At 46.5% G+C, this 14,949-nt stretch overlaps 3 protein-coding genes across 4 annotated transcripts; 2 read left to right on the plus strand and 1 right to left on the minus strand.

The window, feature by feature from the left end:
* Positions 1-4,669, minus strand: LOC137878955 (calsequestrin-2-like). Its single transcript, XM_068719493.1, has 11 exons — positions 4,176-4,669; positions 2,953-3,037; positions 2,715-2,815; positions 2,366-2,474; positions 1,636-1,709; positions 1,410-1,540; positions 1,290-1,335; positions 1,158-1,212; positions 953-1,053; positions 781-855; positions 1-699 (listed from the first exon to the last, which is right to left on the minus strand). Exons 1-11 carry the CDS (start codon positions 4,416-4,418, stop codon positions 490-492), a joined length of 1,230 nt encoding a protein of 409 aa, XP_068575594.1. The 5' UTR covers positions 4,419-4,669; the 3' UTR covers positions 1-489.
* A 349-nt stretch (positions 4,670-5,018) lies between these two features.
* poglut1 (protein O-glucosyltransferase 1) lies at positions 5,019-9,523 on the plus strand. Its single transcript, XM_068719459.1, has 11 exons — positions 5,019-5,168; positions 5,723-5,813; positions 5,982-6,125; positions 6,274-6,409; positions 6,513-6,634; positions 6,725-6,784; positions 6,880-6,979; positions 7,120-7,178; positions 7,300-7,467; positions 7,917-7,973; positions 8,066-9,523. The coding sequence occupies exons 1-11, from the start codon at positions 5,096-5,098 to the stop codon at positions 8,220-8,222; spliced, it is 1,167 nt and encodes a 388-aa protein (XP_068575560.1). The 5' UTR covers positions 5,019-5,095; the 3' UTR covers positions 8,223-9,523.
* A 110-nt stretch (positions 9,524-9,633) lies between these two features.
* On the plus strand, positions 9,634-14,762 carry timmdc1 (translocase of inner mitochondrial membrane domain containing 1). Of its 2 annotated transcripts, none has more exons than XM_068719797.1 (8): positions 9,634-9,808; positions 10,700-11,031; positions 11,268-11,433; positions 11,517-11,605; positions 11,708-11,775; positions 12,422-12,500; positions 13,832-13,942; positions 14,069-14,762. In XM_068719797.1, exons 2-8 carry the CDS (start codon positions 10,724-10,726, stop codon positions 14,217-14,219), a joined length of 972 nt encoding a protein of 323 aa, XP_068575898.1. In that variant the 5' UTR covers positions 9,634-9,808; positions 10,700-10,723; the 3' UTR covers positions 14,220-14,762. The 2 variants fall into 2 exon arrangements, with proteins under 2 accessions (XP_068575898.1, XP_068575899.1); XM_068719798.1 differs by having other exon boundaries at positions 12,415-12,500; positions 14,069-14,159.
* Positions 14,763-14,949: the final 187 nt, after the last annotated feature.

The raw sequence follows: 14,949 nt of genomic DNA on the forward strand, positions 1-14,949 counted from the left end.
TGTGGTCGTCGTGGACTTTTATTATGTCCTGAATTAATCCCAAGAAAACAATTCAAGCTTTGTTTCTACCTAAAAGAACAAAAACCATTGTCGTTTATTCTCACACGTAATTCATCTTATCGTTTACGTCAACCTTAAAGCTGCTATAATCAATATATTTATATTAACATACGTGTTGTATGATAGATGTGTGACGGACTCACAAAGACTGTAGTTCTTAGCTAGCGGGAGAGCGAACGTTTATCATTTGACTACACATGCTAATGCTAACGTTATCAAAAAATGGGGCCATAAATTCCCCATGATCACCTCCAATCAGTTCTATTTGATCTGCCTAACTATTTAAACCACAGTCTACAGAGCTTTTTGTTGGGAGACTATACATTTCACTTCTTTTGAATTTTGGGGAAAGAAAATGTAATTGTTAAGTAAGGTGCCAAATGAGTTCAGTTTTCTGACCCAGGTCTGAACTGACCCTTGACAGTCCGGTTAGTCGTCTCCGTCATCTTCCTCATCTGGGTCGTGACTCTCGTAGCTGTCCTCCGGGACGTAGTTGTCGGGGTTCTCCTGGTCGTCGGCGGACTCGTCGTCGTCCTCCGTGTTCACCCTCCCCGACAGGACGTCCTCTATCCAGTCCTCCAGCTCCTCGGGGGTGGGCAGGTCCTCGTCGTTGGACATGTCCAGCCACACGCTGTCCGCCTGGCACACGGGGAGCGCCAAAGAAAGTCAAGGTGGGTTGATCCGCTATGGTGAAGTCTTAAGATTTGAACCAGTACTTACATCTGTGACGTTGACCACACCGATCTGAGGTCGAAACAGGTCCAACTTGAAGGTTTTTTCCCAGTAAGTTGTCAGCTGGAAGGGGGCGAGACAAGTTAAGTTAGACAAACGATCAGTGACAAATTGATTTGATTGTCTTGTTGGAGATGTGAAGCGAACGATGAGGCAGAACCAGAGGGAAGTCGTCGGGGTCGATCCAGACGATGCTGAGCTCTGGGTTGTTGGTGTTGTCTCTTGCCACGTCTTTCAGGATCTCCAGGAACTCGTAGCCATCTGGGGACGACAGAACAGACAACCTGAGTTCAGCTTCAGGTGCTACAGAAAGTAAGGAGGGGAACACAACTGCAAAATGAAAAGGGGGGAAAAGGGGCACAGACCTGGATCTTCCTCCTCGGCAAACGCCACAATATGTATTCCGTCCATGTCGTCCTCCTGGGAATTAAAAAACACGTTCAGTACTGCACCTCAAACCTGCTGCAGATCATTCTATGAGACCGAAACATACTCACCCATGTTTCAAACATATTCTCCGCCCGGAGCTTCCTCAAAGTAGCCCTGTAAAGAGCAAATGTTTAACCAGGTGTTACCGGCGTTGGAAGTGACCCTGAACAGATTCAAATCTAATCGACCTTCTGTGCTGGTTGACGAACTCGACGATGTCCATCTCTGACAGAGGTCTGCCGGGCAGGATGGCCGGCTCCTCCATGAACGGCTCGTAGAAATTCACCTCGTTCATCTTGAGGGAGAGATGTTTGGCTACCTTAAAAACACACGACATTGGATGTCGTTATGATGAGCGGATCCTTGGATTAGGACACTATAAATACAGATTTGATTTAGCACAGCAAGACTTACAGATTTATCAAACGTGGCAAAGAACTTGATGTAAGGTTGAAAACGCTCCGAGGCCTCCTGAAAAGCTTTGTAGTCTGAGAGAGAGAAAGAGAGAAAGAGAAACCAGATTCAAGTGTAGGACTTCATCATTCCCATTCTGCTCACATCCACAGCCCAAATCTAGCGTATGTGATCAGGGAGGCAAGCGGCGAAACGCACTCGCTTCATTCAATTTCCCATCATGATTCTACTGTCCTCACCCAAAGTAACCACGTCTCCCCTAATACAGTTTCATACGCTCCTGGCTCTGCTCCCAACAAGGTCACGACCAAGGACCAGCCTATCTCTGGACACAAATAGGCTCCATAATGAAACCTCATGCCGCTGTCATACCGGACCAGATAGCATCTTCCCTCTCTCACTTTTTCTCCCAATTTTTTTTTTTAAGAGGAACTATAATTGCAGTTTGACCTATTAGGCAGAGAGCTAGAAGCTATTTTAAAGGCTCTTGTGGGATTGAGAGCGCCACAGTCTGGAATCAGGTTTCCCTTTAGCATGGTGATGTAGCTCCATTAGCCTCTAGATCCCATCAGCGTCTGGGGAACACAGTGAGGCAACTTTAACAGGACGGAGGAACAGTGGAGGTGTATTTTTTATTTTTATTTTATTTTTTTTAACCCATCACACACTCCTTATGCTTGTTAATGGAAACACAAATGCATTGATGAATCACATAAAATGGTGAACTAACATGAATCTTCTCCCTTGAAGTAGCCAATGAGGCGGATGTCCTCCTCCATCCTCTCGAAGGCTCGCAGCTCCATGGCGCTGTTGATCATTTCCACCGGGTCCTCCAGTACCTGGGGGCGGGGGGGCGGTACAATACAGGTAAGTGGCTTTCACTGCCTTTACCTCCAGGGGGAAGTGACATGAAAGCTACTCCTGTTGAATCTTGTACTGCTATGAAATGAAATACATCATTTGCATGTATTCTAATGAGGCTGCAGCTGTTAATTGCTTGAAGATTTCTTCTTTCAGTGGCCGCCAAGATTACAAATTAAGGTTTTTTTTTAAGTGGCCGAACCCAATTGTTCACTCACGTCCAACAGGAACTCCACGAGTGTGTCTGCTGAGAGCTCTCCATCAAACTCGATGACCCGGTCGTCCTTGAAGACGTACAAGCTGCCCACCTCCTCCAGACCTGATGAAACAGCAGGAGCACGTGATTTTAAGAAAGCTCATTATAGGGCTTCACGTTTTAGAGAAAGGAAGCATAGGGTCCAGACATTCAGCACTCTAACAGTAATGCAACTGACACTGTGGAATAAGGAGTCATACCCAGTTTTTTGGCAACTTTGGCATCCTTCTGGGAGTCCACCATCCCAAAACCGATGTCTTTGTTCTCCAGGACCTGAGCTGTGAGCTGGGCGGTCACACAGACAGTCATTGGAAATTACTGCACGTCTTAACTCTTTAACTCTGACTGTGACCAGAAGTGTACGCGATGTTTTGCGACTCTGATCTACATTTTAGCAGCACTTAAAATCAGTTTACCATCTAAAATATTGCTAGAATAAGACGCATGTTGAAACGGGATGTCGAAACGTTGGTCCACGCTGTAATCTGTGTTCAAACAAAGGAAGTAATAACTATAACTTGTTGCAAATGCAGCCGTCCAAATGATACCAAAGAAAGTTAGAGTTAAAAAGCTGTCTGCTGCTTCAGCACCACGGACAGCTCCACTGATATACCGACACATTCTTTTCATAGTCATGATGGCTGAATGAAGTATAGTTATTCTAACCAGATACATTAATTAGTTTGGGGGCTTTAATGACCTGGAGTTAAATCAATGATTTCAGTTCCATAAAGGGATTTAGTGGGTGTTACTTCCACCATACTTGTATTCCTCACAGTTGGGAGTGTTCTACGCAGTGCATTTGAGCTGGCATCCACAGTTGCTGCTGCTTTCTCCGTCAGTACATCTTTTCATTACAGATGTGTGTGTGTGTGTGTGTGTGTGTGTGTGTGTGTGTGTGTGTGTGTGTGTGTGTGCTGTGAGAGCCCCCCTGTGGAGTTTTCTCGCCTCTCTGCTGGAGGAAGGAAAGCACATTTAGAAACGCCGCTGAGGAGAAGCGACTGTGGTTCTGTTGAGCTGAACGCAGAAGTATGAAACACGGGGCCCCGTTGTCTCAAACTTCCATCTCATGAATACGACAGGAAGGGATGCGAGTAGTTCTTTCTAGTTCACAGCCAGATAGTGAGGAGCTTTGGGAACGGGCTCTAATTAGCAGACTGACCTAGAAACGATCCCTGGATACATGTGAGCCGCCGAGGAGGGCGCGTGACGGGATTAAAGTCACTGCTTTGTGCAGGTAAAACAGCAGACCGAGGTGTTCAGTGTCAAATCGACAAAACAATGATTTATTATTGGATTACCAACATTTATAACTGTCTAAAGGAGCATTACACTCTTTTTTTCTCTTTTTTTTGCAGATTTCAATGAACTAAAATTCCTTTAACTCTACTCTTTTATCTCCTCCGGCTCTCCTCTTCCTCACCTCCAGCACCAGCTCCGTCATCTGGAAGCGCTTCTGCAGGCCCTTGCTGGCCGGCAGCGGCTCGTGGTAGAACAGGCACAGCAGGTCGTATCTCTTCAGAGCCTTCTTGTAGTTGCGCTCGCTGACGTCCAGCACCCTGTCCCTGCCGTCGAAGTTGGGGAACTCCAGGCCTTCCTCGGCGCTGCAGAAGAAAACCAAGCGGAGGCAAAGGCCGGACAGCAGGGAGAGCCACATCTGCTGCATCGTCGGGTTTCGGGTTGTGGAGGCGTTCGCCGGCCGAGATAAAGTTGGCAGAGAAATCAAAGAACCTCTCAAGGCCCAGCTTGAAGAGTGTAACGTATACCGTTCAAAAGAGATCTAGAGTTGATCTCTGTTACCTCCCCAGCAAATATGAAATATTCTCACAAATATCTCATTCCTGTTTTCCCTCTTTCTCTCTGCTTCTCTCCCTCTCCACCTGTCTTCTGTCTCCTCTCTCTCCGTCGCTCAAGTCTTACCGCCGCAAATCTCCCAGGAGGGTCCCCCCCCCCCCCCCCTTTTCTCTCCACGGACAATCATCCATGTGACAGTCATCCATGTCCTTGACATAAATTAAGAAATTTAAAAAAAAAGGAACTGTGAGAATTCCATCAGCCATTCAATAATATATGTGCATTGGGAAATTAGATCTCATGCTGTGAAATTAATGAAGAATTGAACTGCATTCAATTAAACAGGCTGAATGTGAATGTGAAATAGAAAAAGACAGATTTTCTGGGGAGCATCCCTTTAATGCCAATTTAAACCAATCGTCCAAATGTTACGGTAACTTAACCTCGTTGTGCGCACTACCGTAATGACGGCATTCAGCCCGAAGTAACAGATCCCAGATCCCCGCTTTGTTTCTGCTCTCCAGACAGAGCTGGAGGATAGGATGAAAGATGGAGTGCTCTTGGCTGTGGAGGTTTTTAATACTGATGCAACTTTGTGTTTTATGTTCGGTTCCCGCGTCAGGTAATGCACATTTAAGCAAATACGACTCGTGGAACCATATTTAAATGTGGTGAGACGTTGTTGCTTTTCGCTGCGCTGCACCGACTTGAGGCAACTTTTGATGTTGGGGAGTCATTCATCACTTCACGAGCTAGCTAACTAGCCCCCGAGCTAACGCTAACCGTGCTAACTTAACGGTTGGCATGGTTTTAAGCGTCTCGCTCACTGTAATAATGAGAAATATAATTTATGTTGATTAAAAGCTTCGCGTTCATTCAGGCTGTGTGTGGTTAGGGTTACAATTTAGCTAAGGCTAGTTAGCACTAACACATGCTCTGTCAACATTTACTCAGACAGATAAATGCATGTTTAGTATATTATGGGCTGTGACTGTAATTTCAAGTAGTAACAAATCATATACTGTGTGGAAAAGTGAATAAAAACAGTGAAAAATGCAAGATGTTTGAGGTCTTTTTTAGGACACTTGAGCTCCTTGTTGAACCACTAGCCTTTGGGTGCAGCCTCACGAGCTACCGACCCAATACATAAACTCTTCCTTTTGCCATTGCTTGCAGGTCAACAGTGGAAGAAAATTAGAGACACGATTTCCAGTGCTGTTCAAGGGCACGCTCCATGCAACCCTGTCAACTGTAGCTGCCATTTAAGGTGGGTGTGATGCCATGATGTCTTTGCTCTTCTTTAAATATACAGGACAACGTTAGATCAGTGGAGATGGTCGTTATACCTTCTTTAAGCAAGCAGTTCATTATATAATGTGGATTTGATCATTTCTCTGTTGCTTCTCCGACGCCGCTCTCCGTTTCTGAACCCCAGTGTCCTACAGGACGACTTGCGGCCCTTCAGAGGGAGAATCTCTGAGGACGTCATGGCCGCGACCGTCCAAAGAGGGGTGGGCACCCACTACCAGATCGTGGGACACAAGCTGTACAGGGAACACAACTGCATGTTCCCCGCCAGGTAAGGAGGAAAACAAGTGCCTGACGGGCTCCTTCGTAGTGTTTGATCGCTTCACAAGTCAAAAAATGAACGCACACAATGACAGAGAATGTATATGCAGTATATATGTATACACAGCTGTTTGCCTACATCTGCCGTCTGTTTTCAGGTGCAGCGGGGTGGAGCATTTCATCCTGGAGGTGATTGACAGGTTGCCCGATTTGGAGATGGTGATAAACGTGAGGGATTACCCTCAAGTCCCCGGCTGGGTGCAGCCCACTCTGCCCGTCTTCTCTTTCAGTAAGGTCAGAACTCTAGGCATCAGTTTTACTCGCACGTTAAAAAGAAAAAAGCACTCTGGCGTTTATTAAAAGCAATAACTGGTTTTGAAACGTTCGATCTGAGCAGACGGCGGACTACAAGGACATCATGTACCCCGCGTGGACGTTTTGGGAGGGAGGGCCTGCTGTGTGGCCCATATACCCCACCGGACTGGGAAGATGGGATCTGATGAGGGATGACCTGAAAAAGTAAGGTTTCATTTTGGCTATTTAATGGCATAAATCATGAATTTGCAATGGAAGAAATGGATTGATGGAACACTACGTGTGTCGTGGTAGATCTGCAGCACAGTGGCCGTGGAAGAAGAAAGAGTCCAAAGGATTCTTCAGAGGCTCCAGGTCAGTGCTGCGACTTCATTCGCTTGCAGCATTGCTGACAGCCGGCTGCAAAGCTCAGGCCGTTGAGTCGCTCTCTTCTCTGTTTACGCTGCCAGGACCAGTCCAGAGCGGGACCCTCTGATCCTCCTGTCCAGAGAGGCTCCAGAGCTGGTGGACGCAGAGTACACGAAGAACCAGGCCTGGAAGTCAGAGAGGGTCAGTCATGCTGAGACCAGGGCCACACACAAACATGATGATCATAAAGCCACTGTATAAGATATAGTGACTTTTCTTTTATGTTCCAAAAGGAATCTTGTGTTTTTATTTACCAACCTGTGTTTTTCTGTCTGTTTTAGGACACACTGGGGAGACCCCCGGCCAAAGAAATCCCCCTGGTCGATCACTGCAAATACAAGTAAGCCGAACTCTAGATCAAGGACAAAATGGGACTCTTTAAGAAGGCAACAGCTTCACTGAATGTCCACAAAACAGTAGTTTTAACGGTCCCACCCGACCCTCGCCGTGTCCTCCCCCAGGTATTTGTTCAACTTCCGAGGCGTGGCGGCCAGCTTCCGCCTCAAACATCTCTTCCTCTGCGGCTCCCTGGTGTTTCATGTGGGGGATGAATGGCAGGAGTTTTTCTACCCTCAGCTGCAGCCCTGGGTCCACTACATCCCGGTGAAGCAGGACCTCTCTGACGTCAGGTACCTCAGCTAGCTGCGATGCCTTAAATAGAGAGCGTAGATGACGGCTTCAGTTCCCGTCAAAGGGCTGATGAGACGGTAAAGCGGTGAAAAGATTTAAAATCTAGCGTGCACTTAAGCTGATATTGATTTTTTTAGGTGTCTAAAATAGGTTTTGCTGCTGCCCCCGTCCACAGCAGTGCATTCCCTATGGATTTTTGCAGCTCTAAATAGAAGCGCCTTAAAATACATATAACATGAGACCAAACAGTGCTGCTAGTTTTCGTCCACTTTACTGGCACCAAACCTTTATGCAGACCATTGCTAAATAAGGACAAATGTAATTTTGACTATTTTGGGCCCAAAAAGGGGCTCACAAATCCTTAGTAATGATCCCCCTTTTACAAACAACATACTGTTTTAATCTCCTGAATATGTCTGCGTCATACAAATACGTTCTGTCTCTTCAGGGAGCTACTCCAATTCGTCCAAGACAACGATGACATTGCGCAGGAGATTGCCACGAGGTAAACGGGTCATATTTAATGGTTGGAGCAGCTCTGTGTTTTGAAAAAGGCGAGTGGTAAAGTTTTTTTTTTCTTCCTCTCCCTCCCCACAGGGGTGAAGAATTCATCCTGGACCACCTGCGGATGCGAGACGTCTCCTGCTACTGGGAGAGACTCCTCACCGAGTTTAGCCGTCTTCTCAGCTACAAGCCCAGGAGGAAGGACGGCTACAACCAGATTGTCCACAAACCCGGCAAGACGGAGCTGTGAGAGTGAGACTCCGCGGGACCAGGGCCGCTGTGGTGAAGGGAAAACTGTAGAGGGTGAATGCAATCACTGCACCACAACGTAGGATTTCCCTCACAAGCAGCGTGGCGACGTTGGCGTTCCATTTTTTTGGTCAAAAACCTAAATTTAGCTAGAATTAAGCTTTGTCAATATTTGCTTCGTCACAGATGTAGCTTAGTATGCCGACTGCGGATGCTGCACTACCTGCAGGTGCCACTGGGGGGCTCTGAGTCATTGATTACTTTTTGCTTCAATTAGTTCTAAAAAAATAATATTCAGTCTATACTCACCAGCACAGTAACAATTTAGTTTATTGTATGCGTCCCCCCAACTTAATGGGAGTGACATACTAAATTGCTGAAGTGACCCTTTAACGCGCTATGTGACGACTTTACATTGTTTTGTAACATTAATCACATCTGGACAAAGCTTCAGACAGATATCCATGAAAATCTAGCAGAAAGCTGCTGGAAAAAAAAATCTAACGTTCAGTGCCTTGCTCGAGTAAAACCTGAATTACTACCTGCAGGCCGCTCACCAACATCCAATGAGAACATCACACACCCAGCTGTGGAGCACCTTTAAACTCTAAATACATGAAGTGTGACGTTGACTGCTGCTCATCCGCAATGGATGTACCAATAATAATACTAGTTACGGGTGCCACGCTGTTACGTGTTCTTTTTGTATGTAGAAAGATATGGTTTATATTTGACATCTCACCTAATCCTACAGATGTAAAGTGGCCAAAATGTACACTTACTTGGATTCCATGTTGAGTACATGGACTCTGTTGATGGGGCGGCACTGCCCTCTACTGGACAACTGAGGAATCTCCTTCACCAAGTTTCACGACAACAACACATCCATGTACTTTTCAATTTACTTGTTTGTTGCAATTGTGACGTCGGTGTCTGCAAATTAGAGGGGTTCTGCCTTATGTCTAAAGACCTTCACGAAGTGCCAACAGTAAGCAATAACGACGACAAGGAAGTAGTGATGTGATGTGTGGAGTTTCCCGAGAAACGCGTATTGTTTTGTACCCTTTTTGAAAATAATGTGTGTTAGTGTTGAGAGACGATAGATAGCTGGTACGGGGTAATGTTGGATATGTTGTAGTATTCACATTGTGCTGTCGTTGAGAACTGTGGTAAATATGGTCCATTCGTGTGTGCGCGCGTGCGTGTGTGTGTGTGTATTTGACCAAAAGGCTGTGATGAGGCCTCGGGTCTAAGTACGTTTTTGTGTTTGTATGCCAATAAACTGTTAAGTTCTTAAAAACATCCCGGACTCGCATCTTAATGTCGCGAGGAGTGCACGTGCACAACAGTGGTTAGTCCTCCACAGACGCGCGGCGCTGTTGGCACATTTGGTTTGTGTGTCCGAGGTGAAAGGTCGAAAACCCGGCTGTGTTATTGGAATGTCACCGGTGAGAAACAAACGGCAGAAGGACAATTATGAAAAACATAAATGCGGACACTAAATACACTTAATGCGCATCTACTGAGGGTTGCGGTACTTCAGAAGACAGACGGGTTTATTGCTGAGATATTCCGCGCCGCGTGCTGGTAAGACTTTTTTTAAATAGATATGACAGAAGCTAATTGCAAGGAATGAAAAACATACGACTGAAATATGAATGTAATGTCAAGTAGTGGTATTCAGTTAGTAATAATACAAGTTGTTAGCCTAGCTTCTAGCAGTCTGACCTGTCTCAGCTGTTCGATATCACGCTAATTAAGGGGAACGTCTGCACGTGGAGGACGCCTTTCAGCAGGTGATTTTAATGATCAGTAATTGTTAAAAATAGACGCAGCGTTCCTGGTTAAACAACTGTTTCTCGTACTACATTGCATTCTCAGGTATTCTCACAGAATACAAGACATGAGGACAAATAACTGAAATGTGTCGCTCTTCTTAGTCATTTCTAAATATTTGATGCTCGATTGTTGGATATTAGTCTCATGTTGTGCAATGGTTTAATCTAAAAACATATTGTGCGGTTGATAATAATAGTAAAGCTTATTTATACAACACATAAAACACTTAAAGAACAAAGGATAGCAATGCAGATGCATGTACTTTTCCATATACACATATATTTACAAATGCGTATAAGTAAATATGAATGAGGTCTGAAAACTACAAGTAGCCTACAGATCGGATCTAACAGGAAGTAACTTTCTTTTACTTCCTGTTTATTCTTTGAAGGCAGCTCGAATGAGCCTATTTTTAAAGTCAACAGAGGCATATTTACCCAGAAAGCCTTGCTTGTGTGCCCAGTGTGTTTTGATAGGTCCTGCACCATTTGACAGCTGCTGAGTTGGAGATCCTAGTGTAACTCTGCCAGGATTTCTCTCGCCTCAAGGCTGTTTATTTTGGGGATGGGAGCTTTCAAGTCAGAGAGTGAGTGCAACGTCCCAAACCCATGGCCATGTGTTTCTGCCTCTCTGCCGCAGCCCACCGATGCCAGCTGAAGCGTGATGCATCCAGAGCAGCCCGGAACGGGCTTCGCCCCGCGGAGACGACGGGCAGATTCCTCGCCCCGGGGCACGCTGAGCGCCGGCCTACTGCGGGGCCTCATCCAGAGCGTCGGGCCCCCTTCCTTCTGCCCCCTGCTCCCCAGGGTCCACGCAGCTGATGTGGCTGCTGCACAGATGCCCTCCTCTTCCTCTTCCTCCTCCAACAGTCCTGCACCCATCCCCTCACCCAGCAGCATGCCAAGCAACCTAGGCAGGCCAGAATTCCCAGATACAGGATGGGACCGTATCAAGGACCTCTTTGACAAAGAGTTGGTACTTCTGTTCTCTCTTGACTCGCCTTGCTCTCTTCAACAAGTTCTATCCTACATATTTTGAGCACTGCTTAAAAAACAGCCAGTAGTTTCTGCATCAATTTTGTTGTTTGATGTTGTGTTGCTGTCTATTCTGCAGATGTAGAACATGGGATGTAGTAGATTAGTCGATGAGGAATAATTTGGCGCTGAGTTTGTTCTCAAAATGAAGCCGGCCTCTTGTCTCCCTGCAGCGTGACGCAGCGGCACCCAGAGGAGCTGACCAACGTGATAAAGAGCGGCGTGGCTGCCGCTCTGGCCGGCCTGCTCTACGGAGGCCTGCCAGCGGCTCGCCACGCCAGGCAGAGGTACATCCAACTCAGCCAGGCGGAAATCTACACCAGCCGAGTGGAAGCAGTGGTAAGTGGAAGAAAGGGAACTACGGACGGGTCGGCACGTGTCGCGCGTAGTGTCATTGCAAGTGTCCTTTCTGTCCGAATCAGCGCTCGGCCCATAATGCAGCAATCCGGGGTTTCGTGAGGTACGGATGGAGGTGGAGCTGGAGAGTTGCTGCTTTTGTCACCTTATTCAAGTAAGCAAACGAATAGATAATCCCAGACTTTGTTGTTAGGTTTTAGAGTTATATTTGAGCTAACAGAGTTTCCCCTCATCTGTCTGTCTGTTCCCTCTCTAGCTCTGTCAGCACAGGGCTGTCTGTGTACAGAGACAAGTATACCCTCGGCCATTATGCTGCAGCTGGAGGTGAGTCACATGGGCTTCAACGGGGCTTGAGCACAACTATTCTCTGTGTTTCTCCTCCATATGTTGCTCAGCACTTGCCGTGTGTTTTTTTTTTTTTACGCTGTTGAACACTTGTCAATCTGTCTGTAGAATGTACTGTTATCTGTCAGATGATGATGATGATGATGATGATGATGATATGAACCGGCTATTGTCCACCAGAGAATGTATTCCTAGGCCAGTTGTTCCAGCCTTTGTTGCATTTGTTTGTTCCCCCGTCTCTCTCCGACCTCATTTCCTGTCGTTTCTCTACTACTGCTGTCTAAATAATGCTTAGCGGTGCCCAGAAAATAATTAGTAAAAAAACGGAGTACTCCAGACTGTCACTGTCCAAAGAATGAGATTTTATGTTGTGCAGAAATTATCTTTCTTTGTCCAATTTCCTCTGTGCCTGGTCCCCAGAATTTCAGCTCTTAAAAAGCTCATAATTAGTCGTAAAATGTAATAACAAGACTTTTAGAATCCTTGTTTAAGCTGATGACAAATTGTTTTAAAACAAACAGTGCGCATACAAGCAAATTGGGTTATAAATGATGATATTAAACGTGTGTGTGTGTGTGTGTGTGTGTGTGTGTGTGTGTGTGTGTGTGTGTGCGTGAGAGCGCAGCAGTGACTGGAGGCCTTTTCAGACTGAACCTGGGTCTGGGAGGCCTGGTGGCAGGAACAATCATCGGAGCAGTGCTGGGGTAAGTGCCTCCACAAGTGTCCATTCACATCCATCGATCACCCCAATAGTCCCAATGCGTCGACCCGTTGCAGGAACTAACCCACGTCGATACCCATCGGCCAATGAGTCGCATCGTCAAAAGCCGCTGTACGTTTATTTCTAAGCAGAAGATGCATATTTGCTCGTGTCCACTTTCATGCCTGTGCGCTTGGGAGCAGTGAGCACTCTGGCAGCCAGCTGTGCCCCTCCCAGCAACCCTCTGTCGCCCAGCTGAACCCCCACCCCCACCCCCGACTCTGTTCACGGTGCCAGAGGGACTCATGTGCGCTGCAGAGGGCCATGTTCTGGGTGCTAGAGCAAGGAGGCAGGCCAAGGCAGCAGCTGCCCCTCTCCATTTACACCGTCTCTGTTATTCCAGCCTCTCATCTCCATCTACCGTGGTCTGATCTGGACTTATGCTTCGCTCCATCTCCTCTCTCCCCTCAACCCTCTCTGTCCCACTTTTTCGCTCTCGCTCCTCTGGCCACGTTCAGCTGTGCGCGCAGAGCCAAGAGCAGATTTGAATTTGATTGTGTAATGGAGATTAAGTGTGAGGTGTTTGATGGTGTAACAGACTGGAGGGGCTGGTTTGAATGGTCTCTGTGATCATCAGCCCCGTGTTGGCTCAGCCGTAGTCTGTTCTCCTGTTGGCTCTGTACTCGCATTGCCTCCTCCTCCTCCTCCTCCTCCTCCTCCTCCTCCTCCTCCTCCTCCTCCTCGCTGTCTGCCTGAGTGACCAGCCACCTGGAGCATTTTGATGTGTGCAAACAGCCCCGGCCCTGGCTGTGCCAGGTGCAGTCGGGGTGAAATGAAAGCAGGCAGCTAATCGGAAAGCACATCACGCTCCAGATCTCGCCCCAGAATCGTCCCTTTCGCCCGGGCAACACGGCAGAGGTGTGACTGGCAGGTTTTGGGTGGAGGGGCTGCAGAGGAGGGCCGGACTCCGTAAGACACCGCTGAGGGGAAATTTAGCCCTAAATGATTACAATGGTGCAACCGACGGACAGCCTAGGAGGATTATGCTAATAAAGTAGCCGCTGTGACAGTCTAAGTGAAAGCTGGTTTGTTACAGAACTCATTATACGATAACAGGAAGTAGTAATCTATTACATACCCAGTGTCCCCAGTGAAGATGTGTCCAGTAGAGTGTCAACCAGAATGGTTTCATACATGATGAGCCCTGCTCAGACAATAGACGTACAAAATGCATTCTCTGTTTTGTATTCTAATACGGATGTACTGTATAAAGCATTTGAACATGTTCTGAGTTTGTTTTGATATTTCTAATAACGTGAGCTGACTTCTGCTCAGGATTCCCACTGGTGCGTTGATCATCTGCATGCAGTCGATTGCAGGAGAAACTGCCAGAGAGAGGAGGAGGAGAGAACGCCGGGAACTTTTTGAGCTCAGACTCACGGAATGGTGAGATGTTTCAGGCCATTTTAATCGTATTCTTTTACGCTTTTGTAGGATATTTTACCAAGCAATAAAAAAACCCCCACAATGTCTCGTTGCTCACCAGTCACTCTCCGTCTTTCAAATCCCAAGGACGGCCCGTCTGCACTTGACAGACGAGTTGATTGGAGATCTGAACGTCAGCTCTCAGGCAGAGGAAACCAACAAGGACATGCAAAAGATCCAGGAGCTGCTCAGTTTACCACAGAATGAGGATGTGACTCAGGACTCACGCGGCCAATGACGCTAGCTGCCTGTTATCTGTTGGACATTGAAGGTGGGACTTCACACAACTGGGAGGATAAAGGGGTCACTTCTTTGCCCGGACACACACACACACACACACACACACCCTTCTCTCTAACTGAATGGAAACGGTTTCACATCGGAATTAAAAGACAACATTGTGCCTCACCAACTACTGTCCTGTGTGTGTAGGTATTTACTCTCCCACAATGTTTAGTTCAAACACAGCTTCTGATAAAGCTAAACATATTCCATATTGTCATTGTGATTATACGCTTCAATTGGACTTGATGTGGGGCTCAAAACAATGGCGGCTTAGTGTTTCAAAGATTGTATTTCACATTTCTATGACCTTTTAACATACAGTATTTGGAGACACAACTAATGGGCTCTAAAAATCAAAATCACAAAGTTGCCATTGTAAGGGATACAACCTAATAAAACCTCCTGAACTGAAACAAACAAACTGTCTCCATTGAGTAACCTTGTCCCTTACCGGCTGAGCTCGTCTTTGTTGTGTGATTCGTATTGGCTCTTTATGGATAAACAATAAAATTAGAAAAAAACGTACATTTTAAGGAAAAAGTGTCTCACGCTGGCCTGCTGAGACCGGACCTCCCCTTTCTTCACATTGTTCTTGGTGTAGTTATTAACTGACGGTTGCTCATTATGTGTTCAGCCCACCTAATTGACACCAAACAACAAATGTCTGTTGTCGTCTATCACAA

The sequence above is a fragment of the Cebidichthys violaceus genome, unplaced genomic scaffold (assembly GCF_023349555.1).
Source record: "Cebidichthys violaceus isolate CVI_PGR_0920_01 unplaced genomic scaffold, fCebVio1.0.p SCAF_24, whole genome shotgun sequence".
NCBI lineage: Eukaryota > Metazoa > Chordata > Actinopteri > Perciformes > Stichaeidae > Cebidichthys > Cebidichthys violaceus.

Excerpts from the sequence above, each read along its gene's own strand:
- LOC137878955 (XM_068719493.1), bottom strand. The coding sequence starts at position 4,418 with ATGCAGCAGATGTGGCTCTCCCTGCTGTCCGGCCTTTGCCTCCGCTTG. Across the intron at positions 3,038-4,175 it reads TGACGGAGCTGGTGCTGGAG|CTCACAGCTCAGGTCCTGGA; the intron begins GTGAGGAAGAGG and ends GTGACCGCCCAG. Across the intron at positions 1,054-1,157 it reads TGCCGAGGAGGAAGATCCAG|ATGGCTACGAGTTCCTGGAG; the intron begins GTCTGTGCCCCT and ends TGTCGTCCCCAG.
- poglut1 (XM_068719459.1), top strand. The coding sequence starts at position 5,096 with ATGGAGTGCTCTTGGCTGTGGAGGTTTTTAATACTGATGCAACTTTGT. Across the intron at positions 5,814-5,981 it reads AACTGTAGCTGCCATTTAAG|TGTCCTACAGGACGACTTGC; the intron begins GTGGGTGTGATG and ends TCTGAACCCCAG. Across the intron at positions 6,410-6,512 it reads CCGTCTTCTCTTTCAGTAAG|ACGGCGGACTACAAGGACAT; the intron begins GTCAGAACTCTA and ends CGATCTGAGCAG.
- timmdc1 (XM_068719797.1), top strand. The coding sequence starts at position 10,724 with ATGCATCCAGAGCAGCCCGGAACGGGCTTCGCCCCGCGGAGACGACGG. Across the intron at positions 11,434-11,516 it reads CCAGCCGAGTGGAAGCAGTG|CGCTCGGCCCATAATGCAGC; the intron begins GTAAGTGGAAGA and ends TGTCCGAATCAG. Across the intron at positions 12,501-13,831 it reads ATCATCGGAGCAGTGCTGGG|GATTCCCACTGGTGCGTTGA; the intron begins GTAAGTGCCTCC and ends ACTTCTGCTCAG.